Source organism: Mustelus asterias, chromosome 10 (assembly GCF_964213995.1).
Source record: "Mustelus asterias chromosome 10, sMusAst1.hap1.1, whole genome shotgun sequence".
Classification (NCBI taxonomy): Eukaryota; Metazoa; Chordata; class Chondrichthyes; order Carcharhiniformes; family Triakidae; genus Mustelus; species Mustelus asterias.
In genome coordinates this window covers 60,735,125-60,752,483 of record NC_135810.1, presented here as the reverse complement: position 1 = coordinate 60,752,483, position 17,359 = coordinate 60,735,125, and the positions used below count along the sequence as shown (strand labels likewise).

General features: G+C 42.9%; 1 protein-coding gene across 1 annotated transcript in view; it reads left to right on the top strand.

Moving 5' to 3' along the window:
- LOC144499627 (ferroxidase HEPHL1-like) overlaps window positions 1–17,359 on the top strand; it is a 128,884-nt gene that overhangs the window by 93,000 nt on the left and 18,525 nt on the right. Inside the window, exons 14-17 of the mRNA XM_078221799.1 lie at window positions 3,627–3,767; window positions 4,555–4,661; window positions 13,463–13,685; window positions 13,783–13,922. Of these exons, the coding sequence (XP_078077925.1) occupies window positions 3,627–3,767; window positions 4,555–4,661; window positions 13,463–13,685; window positions 13,783–13,922 (611 nt within the window). The remainder of the gene's footprint in view (window positions 1–3,626; window positions 3,768–4,554; window positions 4,662–13,462; window positions 13,686–13,782; window positions 13,923–17,359) is intronic.

Here is a 17,359-nt window from a genome sequence, read left to right as displayed (position 1 = left end):
GTGCCAAGGCTGGGCACGGGATGCACAGTCAGTGGGAAGGGGTGAGATGGAGACACCACTGATGGGGAGGAAACACGAGAGGGGAGAGGTGGGATGGAGACAGGATTGGGATGGAGGGGTGCTGTAAAGGAACAAAGTGGAAGAGGAAAAGACTGTCCAGGGCAAAAGACTGTGGAATGTTCAGAGACTGTCCTGAGGCTGAGGCCATACTGTCGGGGGCATACTTCAAAGACTGTCCAGAGGCCGTACAGGCCATGTTAAAGGGCTCTGCCTGGCATGCATATCTTGATCCCAGTCTTTAGTAGGTGGGGAGCCTCACTGGGCTGTGGCAGTTGTGTACAGATTGGGGTGCAGGGCATGGTCAGTCACCTAAGGAAATTGGTAAGGGGTGGTTTAAGTCATGATATTGGGAAACAGAACACTATCCATCGACACTGAAGGGTTTAGGAGGTGGACAGGAATATTGACGTGAATAATAATGGGGTCAAGGGTAATGGGGAAGGATGGATAGTGACAGGAAAAATGGGAATTAGAAGGTGGTGACTATGGAGATGGATGGTAAGAACTTGGTGAGTGATGGGGAACGACTGGAAGCGGTCCCACTTATAAAAATGATGAGAACCACATTTGCAATTACTGAAGAATGACGCAACTAGAAAAACAAGTTTGAAAGAATTGATCAGGAAGGTGTCTCAGGGTGTGTGGGAGGAATTTAGTACCACAAGAACGATACCCTGCCGAGGAGTTAGGAGATGTGCAAAAGCATCGCTTTCAGAGCACGACAATACCCAGCACAGTCCAGCTCACAAAGACCAATCCTTTCTATGTATCCTAACTCAATGAGTGCACTGTCATATAATGAATTCCCTATTGACTTGTGCCCTGTGCCTTTACACAAGGAGCACAGAGAGCATCGTTAAGCAACCACCCAGGAGCAATGGAAGATCCTCAAGCTTCCATCATCTCAGTACACACCTCTGACATCGCACACGCTAATCCCTCTTGCAGACATTTGCAATTTTCCTGATTGAGCCTTACTTCCCTCGTTCAGTGTCATGGACGGGGAGAGTAGGAACTAAGCAGAATTTCATGTTTCCTCATGTCCTTTCCTGGAAAAAAGATCACCCTCAGTACCACAGGCCATGTGAAAGGTAGGTGAATAAACTCTCACACCCGGTCCCAGAGGGGGAAAAAAGTAAAGTTTATTTATTAGTGTTACAAGTAGGCTTGCATTAAAACTGCAACGAAGTTACTGTGAAAATCCCCTAGTTGCCATACTCTGGCGCCTGTTCGGGTACACTGAGGGAGAATTTAGCATGGACAATGCACCTAACCAGCACGTCTTTCAGACTGTGGGAGGAGACCAAAGCACCCGGAGGAAACCCACGCAGACACGGAGAGAACATGCAAACTCCGCACAGACAGTGACCCAAGCCAGGAATCGAACCGGGTCACGAGTGCTGTGAGGCAACAGTGCTAACCACTGTGCCAAGGGAAGATAACAAGCTGCTGAGAGGCATGTTCAACATTTGATACTATTTTTGCCAAGTATTCACTCTTATAAAATAAACGCCATTGTAAAATACCCATCTGACAAACAGCTATAACATTGGTCACGACAACTAATTGTGCCATCCACAAATGATAGACAGCGAGACAGCAGCAGGATATTTATTAACCACAATGAGCAATTCTCTTCAGCCCAAATAATGTCTGCCTGAGATTTAAGGGTAACAGTGTAGTGAGATTGTGTGAGAATTAATACAACTGAAGATCTAGGCGGGATTGGTGGGGGTACATTTTTGACCCCGGGACATTAAATCACTAGAATGTCCAATGAATCCCCGAGACATGGAGAAGGATTGATGCAAAATAAATTTACAGAAGTGAAAAGCATATGCAATAAGTGAACACCGGTACCACTATGGTGCATTCAAAACTTCTTAATTTTTCTAAGCCTATCATTATGTCTAAGAGCAACCCCAACATCTGCAGCAGAGGTGGAGACAGTCTGCTGATTGCTATGTCCTGTTGTCTGAGATGACTTTGGCAGGCATCCGCTGGTAGCCTGAGGCTTGAGGGCCCCAGCCTGCTAAGGGTCTGCTGCTCCAGGGCAGGGCTACCCTCGTCGGCCTGACTTGCTGGAGTTGATAGGGTCACTGGTAGAGGGGAGTGGGAGTGGTAGAGCACCCTTGGAGTGTCCTGTTTGGATGTCTCGAGGTGCCTGGCGGCTGCTCCTCCCCCCTTTGTGTACCTGATGCCTCCTCTCTAACTCATTGAGGTGAACAGTGCCAGGGGGGGAGTCATGGTGCCCCCTGCCTCATTCCCCTCTTTCTTAGCCACTGCTGGAATGCACCTACGGCTAAAGCGATGTGTACAGGTCCCAGCACAAATCCAGCAGAAGGTTCTGGACCTGGGTCTCCAAGGAGGCTGTCATCCTTCTCCTGAAGAGTTTGGGCGGGATTTTCTGGCCACACTCGCCCCAAGACTGGAATTCCCACCTGAGGTTAATGGACTTTTGCATGGTCCTGTCCCGTCCGCTACGATTCCCGTGGTGGGCGGGATGGGAAAATTTCACCTTTTGTTGTGCTCGCATGCCGGAATGTGAGTTTGGAGTGATCTACTTACCCTGGTGGAGCACATCAGATCACTCATCCTTTCCCTGCACTGCAGGCCGGTCCTTTCTTGTTTGCCACTGGTGCTGACCTCCCTGGTGACCTCCTCACAGGCCAGTGTGGAAAGGCAGGAGGAACTCTGGCTCCCATCCCAAAGAAAGAGGACCTCCCACCTTTTCTGGACAGCCTGGAGGAGGAAAATCCACAGGGAAGCTTTACAAACGTGGTGCTGACGGTTTGGTATTCCTCCATGCCATGGATTCCCTGTTAAAACACAACACCTGGCCTGCAGTGAGTGAATGCCTGTCGAGGTGTCATTTAAATCTGGCGTCAGGACCTTCGACCCCATGAGTTAATGGCAGGGTAGACAAATCCCTGTCCACCCCTCCACAAGGTTCACCAAGCTGCTCGGAGGTGTGTCATTGATGAGCTGCAGAGTGGAGGATTGTGCGTAATCATCCGTCATTCCACCCATCGGGAATCACAGTGATCTTCATGCCTGCCGCTGCACCTACTCTCCAGACTGGGAAATTCTGTCGATCAGTTCTCTCTACCATCTTCATAAAGGGGAAACTGCCCACAGTCAAACTGCGTTCATCACAGCCTCCTGTTGTAAATCATCAGACATTCACTTCAAAATAACCTGACACTGTGTGACAAGACAGTAGCTAGGCTACATATCATCGACATTAAGGAGAAGCCATAAACCATAGCAGGGTTGTTGCATTAATGTTCAGTGACATGTTTTTTTTCCATGACAGAAGTGATTTAAACTGAGATGATGCAATGACTCTGTGAAGAAGTATTGTAATTATGCCCAAATGAGCTTTCCTGTGGAGGAAAGATATTTATCACCAAGTCAATGAGTTGTTATTTGCAAAGTAGGGCTGATAGGAAGATTAATTAGGAAGTGGGTTTAGATTTTGGTTTACGGAAGATCTCCCTTGTGTGTTATGCTTGCAGCTGTCTGGTTATAGCCAATTGTAACTTTGTTTAATCTTGTGCACTTAGGTCCAATTATTCGAGCAGAGGTTGGTGATATTATCATGGTTGTATTTAAGAACTTAGCTTCTCAACCTTACTGTATACACCCACATGGTGCTGAAGAGGTAAACAGTGGGAAACATCTCAAAGTACCAGTTACCAAGCCAGGTGAGTTATGCAGCACAATTCTGCTTATTCACTAACATGAGTTTAAAATTTATTCCCTTCAAAGTTGCATATCTAGAAGTAACTGCTCACATTGTACATCCAAAATGATGAATTTTGAGGGTATAACAATTTAAAAATGAATTGAATGGCAGATGACTGCAACAGATATCCAGTGTTAGGGGACGAGTTAGGGTAAATGCGTGGCGTTGTGGGGTGAGGGCTGGCTGGGATTGTGGTCGGTGCAGACTCGATGGACTGGGTGGCCTCCTTCTGCACTGTAGGATGATTCTATGATTCTATGACATGTGATGTCAGTAGTGCATGGAATATAATCTATAGGAATGTTCTCAAATTATCGTTGGAACTAAATTTTATCCATTCTAAGGAGAAAATAATTTTTAAGAATAGGAAATGACCATTAAGCTAGAGGGAACCGCCCAGTTCCTTTGTCAAAGGTCAAACCCACTGACACTGTCTCTCCTGAAACACATCCAATTGTCTTTTCAACTAACCCACGTTGTTGCTTCAATGACTTGTCCTGTCACATTTTGCGACAATCCTATTACCATTCGAGTGAAAATGTTCTGATTTCCTTCTATTTTAATTTACTTGGCTATTTGAACCCTTGGTTTAGGGAAGCTTGTTCGTCCTTGGTATATTTGCTATGATAGGCTGCCATCTATGCGTGGAATCTGTGAAGCATTCTTCACTTTTTTCAATGTGCATTTTTCTTTTTACCATTTTGTTTTTCTCATTTCAGTGAAGTGTATCCCTATTATTGTTCTAGGTCAGGTGAAGATTTACAGATGGAATGTTCCAGAAAGGTCGGGTCCTGGTAGTGGAGACTCCAATTGCATCACTTGGATTTATTATTCTGCAGTGAAATTTGTGAAGGTAATATTCAATTAAACTTTCCTGCACGTTATGAATTAGATTTTCTAAAATATTAAGAGATTCATAAATAACATGCTTTTTAAAGATGTGTTTATGGAATGTGAGCATCGTTGACAAGGCCAGGCCTGGTTGCCCATTTCTAATACCCAGAATGCTGTGAGGGAGAGAATTCCAGAATATTGACTCAATAGCAGTGGAGGAACGGCAATAGCTTTCCCAGTTAGAAGCTTGTGTGTCTTGGAGGGATACTTGTGGGGACCCTTGGGATCCTGAAGGTTTTTAGTCATAGCAGGATGTTTTTATATCACTTTCAATTTGCATATTCAGCTTTTTCTCAGAGATTTGCTGTCTCATCTTTAGTGTACTATCTGAGGCCTCTGAGGTCTAGATTGGCACCCCCAACAAGCATGCACATATCTGGCATGAGTAATGCCAGATGCATCATTGGTGAGGGCATCAGAATGTGTGTAGGGAGCACCTAGAGGAAGTATACCGAGTGGGCACTCCTGTCAGTGCGTAATGCTACTTTGACCCGAGCACTGTTATTTTGGAATTCAGTGCTCTAGTTAACACTCCCTCTTAATCACACATGGCTGGGTATAAGTTCAGCTGTAGGATGGAACCACCACCACTGCTATTGAAAGAGATCATTAATTACTTTCAGATTAGTTGCTGATTGATTTCTATAGGTTGTTGTTGTGATTGTCCAAGTGCTTGTTGCTTTCTCAAGTTATTTTAAAATGGCGAGGTTTACAGTGTGTCTGCTGTCTCCTTGCTGACTCCAAGGCTTCTGCACACACCAGTTGCTCCCAGAGATGATTGCAGTGATAGGCATTTCTCCTGGGCTTTGGAATGACTTGAAGAAACAGAGGCCACAAAGAGACAAAGCTGCCGGCTGAAGGAGGAGGACGAAAATGAAAAGGGTTCTCAGCAGGAGGTTATATCCATCCAGGGTGTTTGCAGAGCCATTCTCCTTCCTGAAGCACAGCAAGGGACAGTGTGCGAGATATCTGAGCTTCAGTAACCATGTCCTCAATGAAATCTGTAACCCGAGGCAACCAAGCCTGCAGCTTGAGAGCAAGGCGAGTGTTAAACTCCAGAAAACAGGAGGTGAAGGATAGAATTGGAGCCAATCTTCACACACTTTTACAAATAATTATTTACAGAGGTACATAGAATGAAAATACACCTTTTAACCCAAAAACATCAGTACTCTGCTCCCTTCTAGTTAAGTCAGTACTTACAAATGTTCCAGTAACTTCCAAACTTTACCTACCGTGTCGATCACTCGGGGCATTACGTTCCTGGATGTGTGGATGATCAGTTCTGTCAATGATTGCTGCAAACCCCTCTCACTTTTGATTATACTATCTTACATCGTGCAATAATTCCACATCCTGGGTTCACGAATAGTCCATTAACATAGAAAGGTGTTTTGATGGGGAAGATTCTGGCTTATCAGCATCATCAGATTGGTGAATGAGTTTTGATTCAACAAAACAGCCTTTGGGATTAGCATTTCCAAGGAACCTGGGTGTAAACATCCTGGAACCCACAGTTTGTTAGCTTGTAAGCCTCCTTAGAGATCACCTTCCAAATCCACGACCACTATCACATAGAAGGACAAGGGCATCACCACCTAAGTTCCCTTCTACTCAGTTACCATCCTGACTTGGAAATATCATAGAATCATAGAATCCCTACAGTGCAGAAGGAGGCCATTCAGCCCATCGAGCCTGCACCAACAACAATCCCACCCAGACCCGATTCCCATAACCACACATATTAAACCTACCAATCCCCCCGACACTAGGGTCAATTTAGCATGGCCAGTCAACCTAGTCCGCACATCTTTGGACCGTGGCAGGAAACCGGAGCACCCGGAGGAAACCCATGCAGACACAGGGAGAATCTGGAAACTCCACACAGACAGTGGCCCGAGGCCAGAATTGAACCTGGGTCCCTGGCGCTGTGAGGCAGCTGTGCTAACCACTGTGCTAACCACATATATCGCCATTACTTCACTGTCACGTCACTGGGTCAAAATCCTGGAATCCCTTCCCGAACAGGACTGTGGATGTACCTACACCATATGGACCACAGTGGTTTAAGAAGACAGTTCAATGTCACTTTCTCAAAGGAAATTATGGATGGGCAATAAATGCTGACTTAGCCAGCATGGCTGCCATTCCATGAATAAATTAAAAAGTACAATTTAAAGTCCTACAATTTGGCCACAAGAGTTCTTTGAGACAAATTCTTTAAATCTTGGATTGAACATATAATTGTGTGGTCTGATAGCTTCTGCCATCTCTTGCCTGTTATATTTAAGAACTTACTTCACAATGGCAGTGTTTAACTTTAAGATTTTGGGCGGGATTTTCCAGCTGCACTCACCCCAAGGTCGGAAAATCCCACTTGAGGTGAACGGACCTTTGCATGGTCCGTGTCCCACCTGCTACGATTCCCATGGTCCCTACCATGGGGAGACGGAGGTCCCAGAGCGAGGGAGACGGAGGTCCCAGAGCGAGGGAGACGGAGGTCCCAGAGCGAGGGAGAAGGAGGTCCCAGAGCGAGGGAGATGGAGGCCCCAGAGCAAGGGAGACGGAGGTCCCAGACCGGGGGAGACGGAGGTCCCAGACCGGGGGGGAGACAGAGGTCGCAGAGCGAGGGAGATGGGGGTCCCCAGAGCAATTGTGCCAGTGCAATGAACTGCACGACCCATTGAGTTTAGCGTTGAAGAAAGAATGGTTGAGAAGCAGCCAAAAGACTCAAAATAGTTTCTTGAAAATGCTGACAGTACCCAAATGTAACAGCAGATGTCAGTGTGGAGTATGCAGATGACTGTGAATGCGGGAAAGTATCTGAGGTAACCTCAAAGAAGCAAATTGTACTCAAAATAAGAGAAACTGTCCTACAGGAAAATGTTCACAGCAGAGCTGAACTGGAAGATCAGAACCGTAAGATTCAAGCTGGGATAACGAGATGATGCACTGAAATCCAGACTGAGTTGGCAAGGTGTCAACAAGAAATTAAAAACAGTTGCAAGAACGGTTGATTGTCCTTCAAGATCAAATACAAAAGAAACATGTAACATTCAACAACATGAAGCCATGAAGACTGTCTTATACAGCAGAATGGAAGCGCAGCAGAAGAAACTTGAGGAGACTTTGCTGAATTACAGAAAAGCTCAAGATGAAGTCAGTGTGATTCACAAAGAAAAGGAAATCCAGTTAAAGAAGTTTCCCATATTACAAGAATCCCTCAGGCTAAAGTTTGTTTCCCGGAAAATTAAAGAGATTCATCAGAATCATTATGTTTTTGTGAAGGGTAAATCATGTTTGACTAATTTGCTTAAGCTCTGTGAAGATGTAATAAGTAAGGTGGACAATGGAGATCCTGTAGATGTAGTATAAATGGATGTACAGAAGGCATTTGATAAGGTGCCACACAAGGTTAGTCCACATGGGATTAGGGGTAATTTATTAGCTTGGATAGAGGATTAGCTAACCAGCAGAGAGTTGGGGTAAATGGGTCTTTTTCTGTTTGTAACTAGTGGGGTGCCACAAGGTTAGGGCCCCAACTATTTACAATCTATATTAATGACTTGGATGCTGGGATAGTAGGTGCCATAGCCAAATTTGCAGATGACACAAATATAGGTGGGACAGTAAGTTGCGATAAGGAAATAAGAAATTTACAAATGGATATGGATAGATTAAATGAATGGGGCAAAATTTGGCAGATGGAGTTTAATGTGGGTAAATGTGAGATTATCCATTTTGGTTGGAAAAATACAAAGGCAACTTATTATCTAAATGGAGAGAAACTTAAGAGTGCTTCGGTGCAGAGGGATCTGGGTGTCCTTGTGCATGAATCGCAGAAAACTAAAGAGCTAACAGTACCTATTTTAGTAGATCGAATCGGGACAGGACCTACTCAGTTAATGGTAAGGCTTTGGGGAGAATTATAGAACAAAGAGATCTAGGGGTACAGGTTCATAGCTCCTTGAAAGTGGAGTCACAGGTGGAGAGTGGTGAAGAAGGTATTCGGCGTGATTGGTTTCATTGGTCAGAACATTGAATACAGGAGTTGGGACGTCTTGTTGAAGTTGTACAAGACACTAGTAAGGCCACGTTTGGAATACTGTATACAGTTCTGGTCACCCTATTATAGAAAGGATATTATTAAACTAGAAAGAGTGCAGAAAAGGTTTACTAGGATGCTACCGAGACTTGATGGTTTCAGTTATAAGGAGAGGCTGGATAAACTGGGACTTTTTCCCTGCAGCGTAGGAGGCTGAGGGGTGATCTTATAGAGGTCTATAAAATAATGAGCATAGATCAGCTAGATAGTCAATATCTTTTCCCAAAGGTAGGGGAGTCTAAAACTAGAGAGCATAGGTTTAAGGCAAGAGGGGAGAGATACCAAAGTGTCCATAGGGGCAATTTTTTCACACAGAGGGTGGTGAGTGTCTGGAACAAGCTGCCAGAGGTAGTAGTAGAGGCGGGTACAATTTTGTCTTTTAAAAAGCATTTAGACAGTTACATGTGTAAGATGGGTATAGAGGGATATGGGCCAAATGTGGGCAATTGGGACTAGTTTAGTGGTAAAAACTGATCGTCATGGACAAGTTAGGCCGAAGGGTCTGTTTCCATTCTGTATACCTCAATGACTCTATAAAGAAGCAGTTGAATGAAAAAGAGGAGTCGGTGAAAAGAAAGGCCTTTGAACTTTCCAAGCTGCAGCCAGAGAAAAAAAATACTAGACTCCAATGGATTGCATTTTGACATTCTAAATGTTCCGTTATTACTTCCTTTAGATAATAGACCTATAGTTTCCTGCATTTGCCTCCCTCTCTCTTTTTGAATGCAGGTACAGTGGGTAATGTGGAAGGCAAATGGAATCTTGGTATTTGCTAAAGGATTAGAATATGAAAGTGGTAAAGCATTAGAATCATAGAATCCCTACAGCGTGGAAGGAGGCCATTCGGCCCATCAAGTCTGCATTGACCACAATCCCACTCAGGCCCCATTCCTGTAACCCCACATATTTACCCTGCTAATCCCCTGACACTAGGGTCAATTTAGCATGGCCAATCAACCTAACACGCACATCTTTGGACTGTGGGAGGAAACCGGAGCACTCGGAAGAAACCCACGCAGACACGGGGAGAAAGTGCAAACTCCACACAGACACTGACCAAAGGCCAGAATTGAACCCGGGTCCTGGCACTGTGAGGCAGCAGTGCTAACCACTGTGCCACCATGCTGCACTTAGAATATTGTGTAGAGTTTTGGTCCCCTTACTTGAGGAGGGATGTAGTTGCATTGGAGGTGGTTCAGAGGAGATTCACTAGATTGATTCCAGAGATGAGAGTTCTATCGTACGAAGCAAGATTGGGCAGTTTAGGTCTATACTCCCCAGAGTTTAGAAGAATGAAAGGAGATCTAACTGAGATGTACAAGATGATAAGTGGGATTGACAAAGTAGACAAGGAGGGGACATTTTTCCTTGTAGGGAAATCTAGAACAGGAGTTCATAATTTGAGGATAAGTGATAGCAGATTTAAAACCGAGATTAGGAGAAATTACTACTCTCAAAGGGTTCACTATTCACTACCCCACAGCATGATGCCAGAACTTTGAGTAAACTTAAGGAAAAGGTGGACAGATTTTTAAAATTAGTATGGGTTTGAAGGGCTATAGTGGGCAGTAAAGTGGAGTTGAGGCCGAGATGAGATTAGCCACGATCGCAGGCTTGAGGGGCAAAATTGCATACTCCTGCTCTTAATTCTTATGTTTGGCTGAACTTGTGAAATTAGTGGAAATACAGATTCCATTTGCGAAACTAAACACAACAGGAACTAAGCAAGGTTCATTAGACAGTACCTTCCAAACCCATGACCATCTTGTTAAGGGATTTTCCAGGGGCTTCCCTCTGGTGCCATGTATTGAGCTGAACTCAGCTAACACAGACTCGCGAAAGACAGTATGCAGTTAAAGACATTCTTTATTGACCAACACGCATTGGGAGAGAGAGCCGGAGATTCCAACTTCTCTCTGACGTTACAGTACATGTGTAAAACAGATATACCTTTTTGAAGGTTCGTTTCTCCCACTCGACCTGCCATCCAAACTGGATGATCCAATTACATTAATATACATTATTTACCTTGGCCAATAGCATTCTACCTTCTAGCAGATTTGGGAATTCATTGGTCAACCAGACCTGGAAGTTCCCCCCCCCCCGCCAAGGCTAGTAACCTTAGCTACACAAATCCGGTAGGTTAAAGGGTCGCCCTCGCCACCTGCTAACCCATGGCAATGGAGAGGGAGTCATTTCATCCTGCCTGCGAGCTATCCCCTTATCAGTAAAAGCTGAATACATCTTCACTGCAACTAGAAGCTAAATGCCTCTATCCATTTTAAAACCTTGATAGCTTGCAGCTGCAAAGTCTCTTAAAGATAATAGAAAATATATTCTATATCTTATGTCTAGTTTTGCTTGTTTCCCATTATGCTTTGGGGCAGGCTGCATCTTGGCCAAAGTTTACAAGACATTTGAAAATATATTTTAAATCTATAAAATTCTCTACCAATGATTATATATATGTCTATGCAGACAATACCTTTGCATGACATATATATATATATGTGAAGTACTTTGTGATTCCTTATTATATATATATATAAGGCACACTGTGAGCCCCATTTTAAACTAGTCTACTTTGTTTTAATAGTCTTCAAAATCCTGGGGGTTTCTGTACCCCTTCTACACATCTAGAGGCACAAAGGCAGCAGATACATGGGAACACCACCATTTGGTATTTCCCTTCTAAGTCGCTCACCACCCTGACTTGGAAATATTTCACCTTTCCTTCACTGTCACTGGGTCAGAATCCTGGAACTCCCTCCATAACAGCACTATGGCTGTATCTACACATATAGACTGCAGCAGCCACCTTCTGAAGGACAATTAGAGATCACCAATAAATGCTTGCCTAGACAGTGATGTCCACATTCGTTGAGTGAATAAAAAGCAAACACACAAGTCCAGAAAGAACATGACAGACACCACAGAAAAATAAAATTCTATTCCACTCTAGAAATGAACAGAGTGCACATTCCCCTCAGAATGAACAGAACAAACCCACAGCATCTGAAGAAAGCAGATGCAGTGTTAATAAAGATAAACACAACTTGAAGGAGCATAAAAAGTGAATCAAATGAAATAGCCAAGAAACAAAGTATTGCTATCATTCCTCCAAACATGACAGACCAAGATGTGGAAGAACTGTCAAGCCACAAGACCATCTGAATTTATTAAGTCAGATGTTGAGATGTGGGAGCAGGGTTACCAAGTAAATTGTATTGTAACATTGGAAAGGAGCAAAGTTTCCTTTATGGAAGAAAGGAGGATCTTGTATTATGTGCCTGCATGCCGTTATAATGTAAAGGTGCTCAGCAGAGCAAGGTTTAACATTGTACTAGAGAAAGCACTACCCAAGGTATGATGTACAGTGTTGCATAGTAAGGGACTCGGGGAGAACATTCTTTAAAGTAGCCCATCTGCATGTCAGCAGCACCATGTATGACGGTAACCTGGGATCTGTAAATAGTTGTAAGACTAACAATAAATGGTTCATGTTTAAATATACAAGTATCAGGATCTCATCATTGAAAAATCTAAAGGACCTACATTACAACACTAGCCTCTCACCATTTCAATCCTGGGCTGTGACATGTCGTCACTCGACAATGGGGTCAGCAGTGCCTGCATGCTGCCATCGTACAAATGCACAGGAAGCGTGGAGCTGGCATGCTGCCTGCATCAAAAGAGGCTGCACAATTAATTCCGCACTGCCATCCCACTTCCGTTTTCAGATGCTCTTGTTCTTTTCGAATGCTTCCTGTCGTCCCTCTGCTGGATTGTGGTGATATTTATTTTCTTGTCTAATGTGCCAGGCCACACAACTGCCCTATGAATAGAGATGCTCAGATATGAGTAGCTAGTGCATTTACGTAAATTGTCACTTATTTTCGTGAGTTTTGAAGTCATTTATTTCAAATGGTTGAACAAATGTATTGGAATAGCGGAAGAGTAAGTTTAGACAAATGAAATAAGCACTCGTGGTTTTATTTCAAGAGCTATATTTCATAGATTTTTGTCTTTTATAAAAGATTCCACTGCAGCTTTGAAACTGCCAGTATCCATTTTTTGCCTTTACTGTTTTTACTTCTGTTTTACATTCCATAGCCAGCAGAGCAGTGGTTTTAACACAGTAAGACTGCAGGAGCTTTGTCACTCCCTTTATTAAACTGGAATGTGATGAAACTATTCTAACTGGTTTGAGTGCTGAGTTCTAATCCCATCGCTTTCTGGCCAGACAAAGCAGAGCTTTGCTTACACAAATTCACAGAGCTGTGCTCATCAGCATCAAACTTAAATGATAGCAAAGAGCTATTGACATTCAGTTCTCTACTAACATTTAAGAATTAGTAATTAAATTTGAGAATTCATAGGACTGCAGCTAGCACAGAGCTGAAGGAAATGAGACTATCATTTTGAGATGTGTTTAAAATTTATGTTATATCTAATTTGGACTGAATCCACAGTAATTACACTCTTTCTCATATATTGATGGAAATGTACAGTGCATCTAGCTCCATTGCCTATATATTCATCATGCAAAGTTAACTGTTTAGTACACAATTATTTAAGTATCTCTGTACTGTACATTGTGTAAGAGTATGCAGCTAAAAAGAAACTTGTACAATCTATTTAGCATTTTATTTCAGGATCTGTACAGTGGATTGGTCGGCCCTCTGGTAACCTGCCGTAAAGGAATACTCAATCAGAATGGCCTGCGGAAGGATGTTGATCGGGAATTTGCTTTATTGTTCCTGGTATATGACGAAAATGAATCCTGGTACTTGAACGACAACATCATCACTTACCTCCGTGCGGACCCTGCTGCGTTCGAGAAAACGGAAGAGTTTGTAGAAAGCAATAAAATGCATGGTATGGGCGCATACTGATCGTCGATTCCTAAACTATTGGAGCCCAGCCTTCCTTTCCAAAATTCACTTACTGGAATTTTACCTTATTTTTCTTTCAGCAATTAATGGGAAGATCTATGGAAATCTTCATGGGCTGACAATGGTTAAAGGAGAGAAGGTTGACTGGTATTTACTGGGTATGGGAAATGAAGTAGACATGCACACTGTTCATTTCCATGCCCAGAGTTTTATATATAGGGTAAGAGAATTCAAGTAAGATATTTCTGGAATTTTCTAAACTCTTCTTTCACCTGCAATTATTTATACATCAATTATTTGTAGTACATATACAGCAAAATCTTTATTACCTGGCATGCATGGGGAAGAGGTGGTGCCGATTAATGCAGAGTTCTATTTCCCAATAGGATACAATGCAATACCTGTAGCATGCGCTAATGTGCAAATACTTGGGATGTAAGGAACAGTATTCTTTTGTACTTATAAATCTTCAACAGTACATTGAAACATAAATTAAAATACATCATTATTCGGTAGACAGGTACAATTTCTGAATAACCCTATTTGGTTCCAGTTGGTAAAGTGATGATTCATATTCGGGGAACATCAGAAATTCCAGTTAGCAGAGAATTCCGGTTGGTAGAGTTAGAGTGTCGGATAACATAAAGGTTACTGTAGAAGCTTATGGTTTTGGAGATTGTGCACCTGGAAATAGTACTATAAGGTCAAAGTTGTTTGATGTGAAGGTATAATTTTGTACCTTTGGTATCTGAAGTCAAAATCCACAGTAATACTGCCTACTATACTATCATCTAAGATGTTAACTTGCCTGGGTTATTTTTATTCAGTCGAATATCTCAGCCAACTGCTTTGTGGAGGTCTTTTCTTTTTCTTAATTAAAACTTAGTGACGGGAGTGATTTTGTTTTTTTTCATCATCCCTGCAACCCTCTTCTTTTTGTTCATTTTGTTCTTCCTTTAGTTAGATTCATAATTATGAATTATAACTGTTCTTAAAATGAATGGAACATATCTATTTCTACCCTATCAACATCTGGAGCATTATCATTGACCAGAAACTGAACGAGACTAGCCATGGAAATATTGTGTCCACAAGAGCAAATCAGAGGCTGGGAATTCTGTGATGAGTAACTCACCTCCTGACTCCCCAGAGCCTGTCAACCATCTACAAGGCACAAATCAGGAGTGTGATTGAATACTCTCCAGTTGCTTAGATCAGTACAGCTCCAACAACACTCAAGAAGCTCAACAACATCCAAGACAAAGTAGCCTGCTTGATTGACATCCCATCCAACACCTTAAACATTCACTCCTTCCACCATTGGCGTAGAGTAGCAGCAGTGTGTACCATCTACAACTTGCACTGCAGCAACTCACCAAAGCTTTTTCAACAATAACTTCCAAACCCTCGACCTCTACCACCGAGAAGGACAAGGGCAACAGGTGCATGGGAACACCACCACCTGCAAGTTCCCCTCCAAGTCACTTACCATCTTGACTTGGAATTATATTACCATTTCTTCACATTTGCTGGGTCAAATAAGAACATAAGAACTAGGAGCAGGAGTAGGCCATCTGGCTCTTCAAGCCTGCTCTGCCAATCAGTAAGATCATGGCTGATCTTTTCGTGGACTCAGCTCCACTTACCCGCCCGCTCACCATAACCCTTAATTCCTTTACTGTTCACAAATCTTTCTATCTTTGCCTTAAAAGCATTCAACGAGGTAGCCTCAGCTGCTTCACTGGGCAGGGAAGCAGTTGAAAGGAAACGCTGCAATTCCCTCTCTAACATCATTGTGGGTGTACCTACACAACATGGATTGCAACAGTTCAAGAAGGTGGCTCACCACAACCTTCTCAAGAACAATCTGGGATGGGGCAGATGCCCATATCCTGTGAAATATATATTTTTTAAATGCCCTGGAAAGTTAGCAACAGAAATGCTGGAATTTAAACCGATAAAACAGCTTCATTGACCTGTATTTAAATGTGTATGTGAAAGAGATAGTAGGCAAAACATTTTAATCAGCTAGCACAAAGAATGAACATTGAAATATAACCAGAAAATGTTGGAAATAGTCAACAAGTCTGGCAGCATTTGTATAGGGAGAAACAAAGCTAATGTTTCAGGTTGATGATGTTTCACCAGAACCGGATAGATTTAGAGATGTAACAGGTTTGAAGCAAATATAGAGGCAGGAAAAGGACTGGGAAGGAAAGGACTAAAGGGAGGGGCTGCGATAGGGTAGGAGGCCAGGGAGATTAAATGACAAAAGGGATGAAACTAGCTATAGGGGGATGGTAATGAAACAAATAAAGAAACAAAAGATGGGTCTAGAGAAGGTCAAAGTTAAAAGGCAGCTCATGAAAATGTCAGATTTGCTGACGATAGCAAGTACACTGAATGGACTAGAGTTGATAACTCGAATGCTGAAGCAATGAATTAGGGAATGAAGATGATTATCTCATGCATTGAAGGTGAAAGGAATGCAGGTGAAAGAGTGAGCATTTTAATAAGCGTAATACAATTGGATCACATAACACAAGTTCAAGTACTTATCAAGTATAATGACAATTGATAGCAGATTTTGATTGGATTTGATTTATTATTGCCACTTTTTTTTATTCATTCGTGGTACATGGGTGTCGATGGTGGGCCAGCATTTATTGCCCATCCCTAGTTGCCCTTAAGAAGGTGGTGGTGAACTGCCTTCTCGAATTGTTGCAATCCATGTGCTGTGGGTTGACCCACAATGCCATTAGGGAGGGAATTCCAGGATTTTGACCCAGCGACTGTGAAGGAACAGCAATATATTTCCAAGTCAGGACGGTGAGTGGCTTGGGGGGGAGCTTGCAGGTGGTGGTGTTCCCATGTATCTGCTGCCCTTGTCCTTCTAGATGGAAGTGGTCTTGGATTTGGAAGGTACTGTTTAAGGATCTTTGATGAATTGCTGCAGTGCATCGTGTAGATAGAAGACACTGCTGCTATTGGGATACAGTGAAAAGTGTTGATTCTTGCACATTAGACAGTTAAAACATACTGTTCATAGAGTACACAGGGAGAAGGAAAGGAGAGGGTGCAGAATGTAGTGTCACAGTCATAGCTAGGGTGTAGAGACAGATCAACTTAATGTATGATAGGTCCATTCAAACATCTGATGGCAACAGGGAAGAAGCTGTTCTTAAGTCGGTTGGGATGTGACCTCAGACTTTTGTATCACAGTTACAATGGGGAAAGTTGAATTTAACATAAGGAAGCGAGCGGGTTGGACAATCAAGTAGAGAACGGAAGAAAAATTTAAGGAAGAACTTGGTATCGAGTAAGGTGCTGATATCTGGACACCGAGGAGAGGGGGGAAAGGTTTTGAGAAAGTTTTTAAGATGTTGATTCGAAGATGCACAAAGCAAAGTGGACAGTTAAGAAAAGTAATGAGGTGTTGACAATGATACAAGAAGAATGTAGTTGTTTGGCTGTTATTAGAAAAGGGCAGATTAATTGGAATGGGCGTAGAAACATTGGCTAGAATATTAGATTGAACATGCAGGTGCACACTCGACCTGAAACGCATGAGAAGATGTCAAATGGGGGAGCCGGAAGAATGGCCACTGACAATTAAGTGTGCAACTAAGCCCATTAAGGAGCCAGTTGTCAGTGATT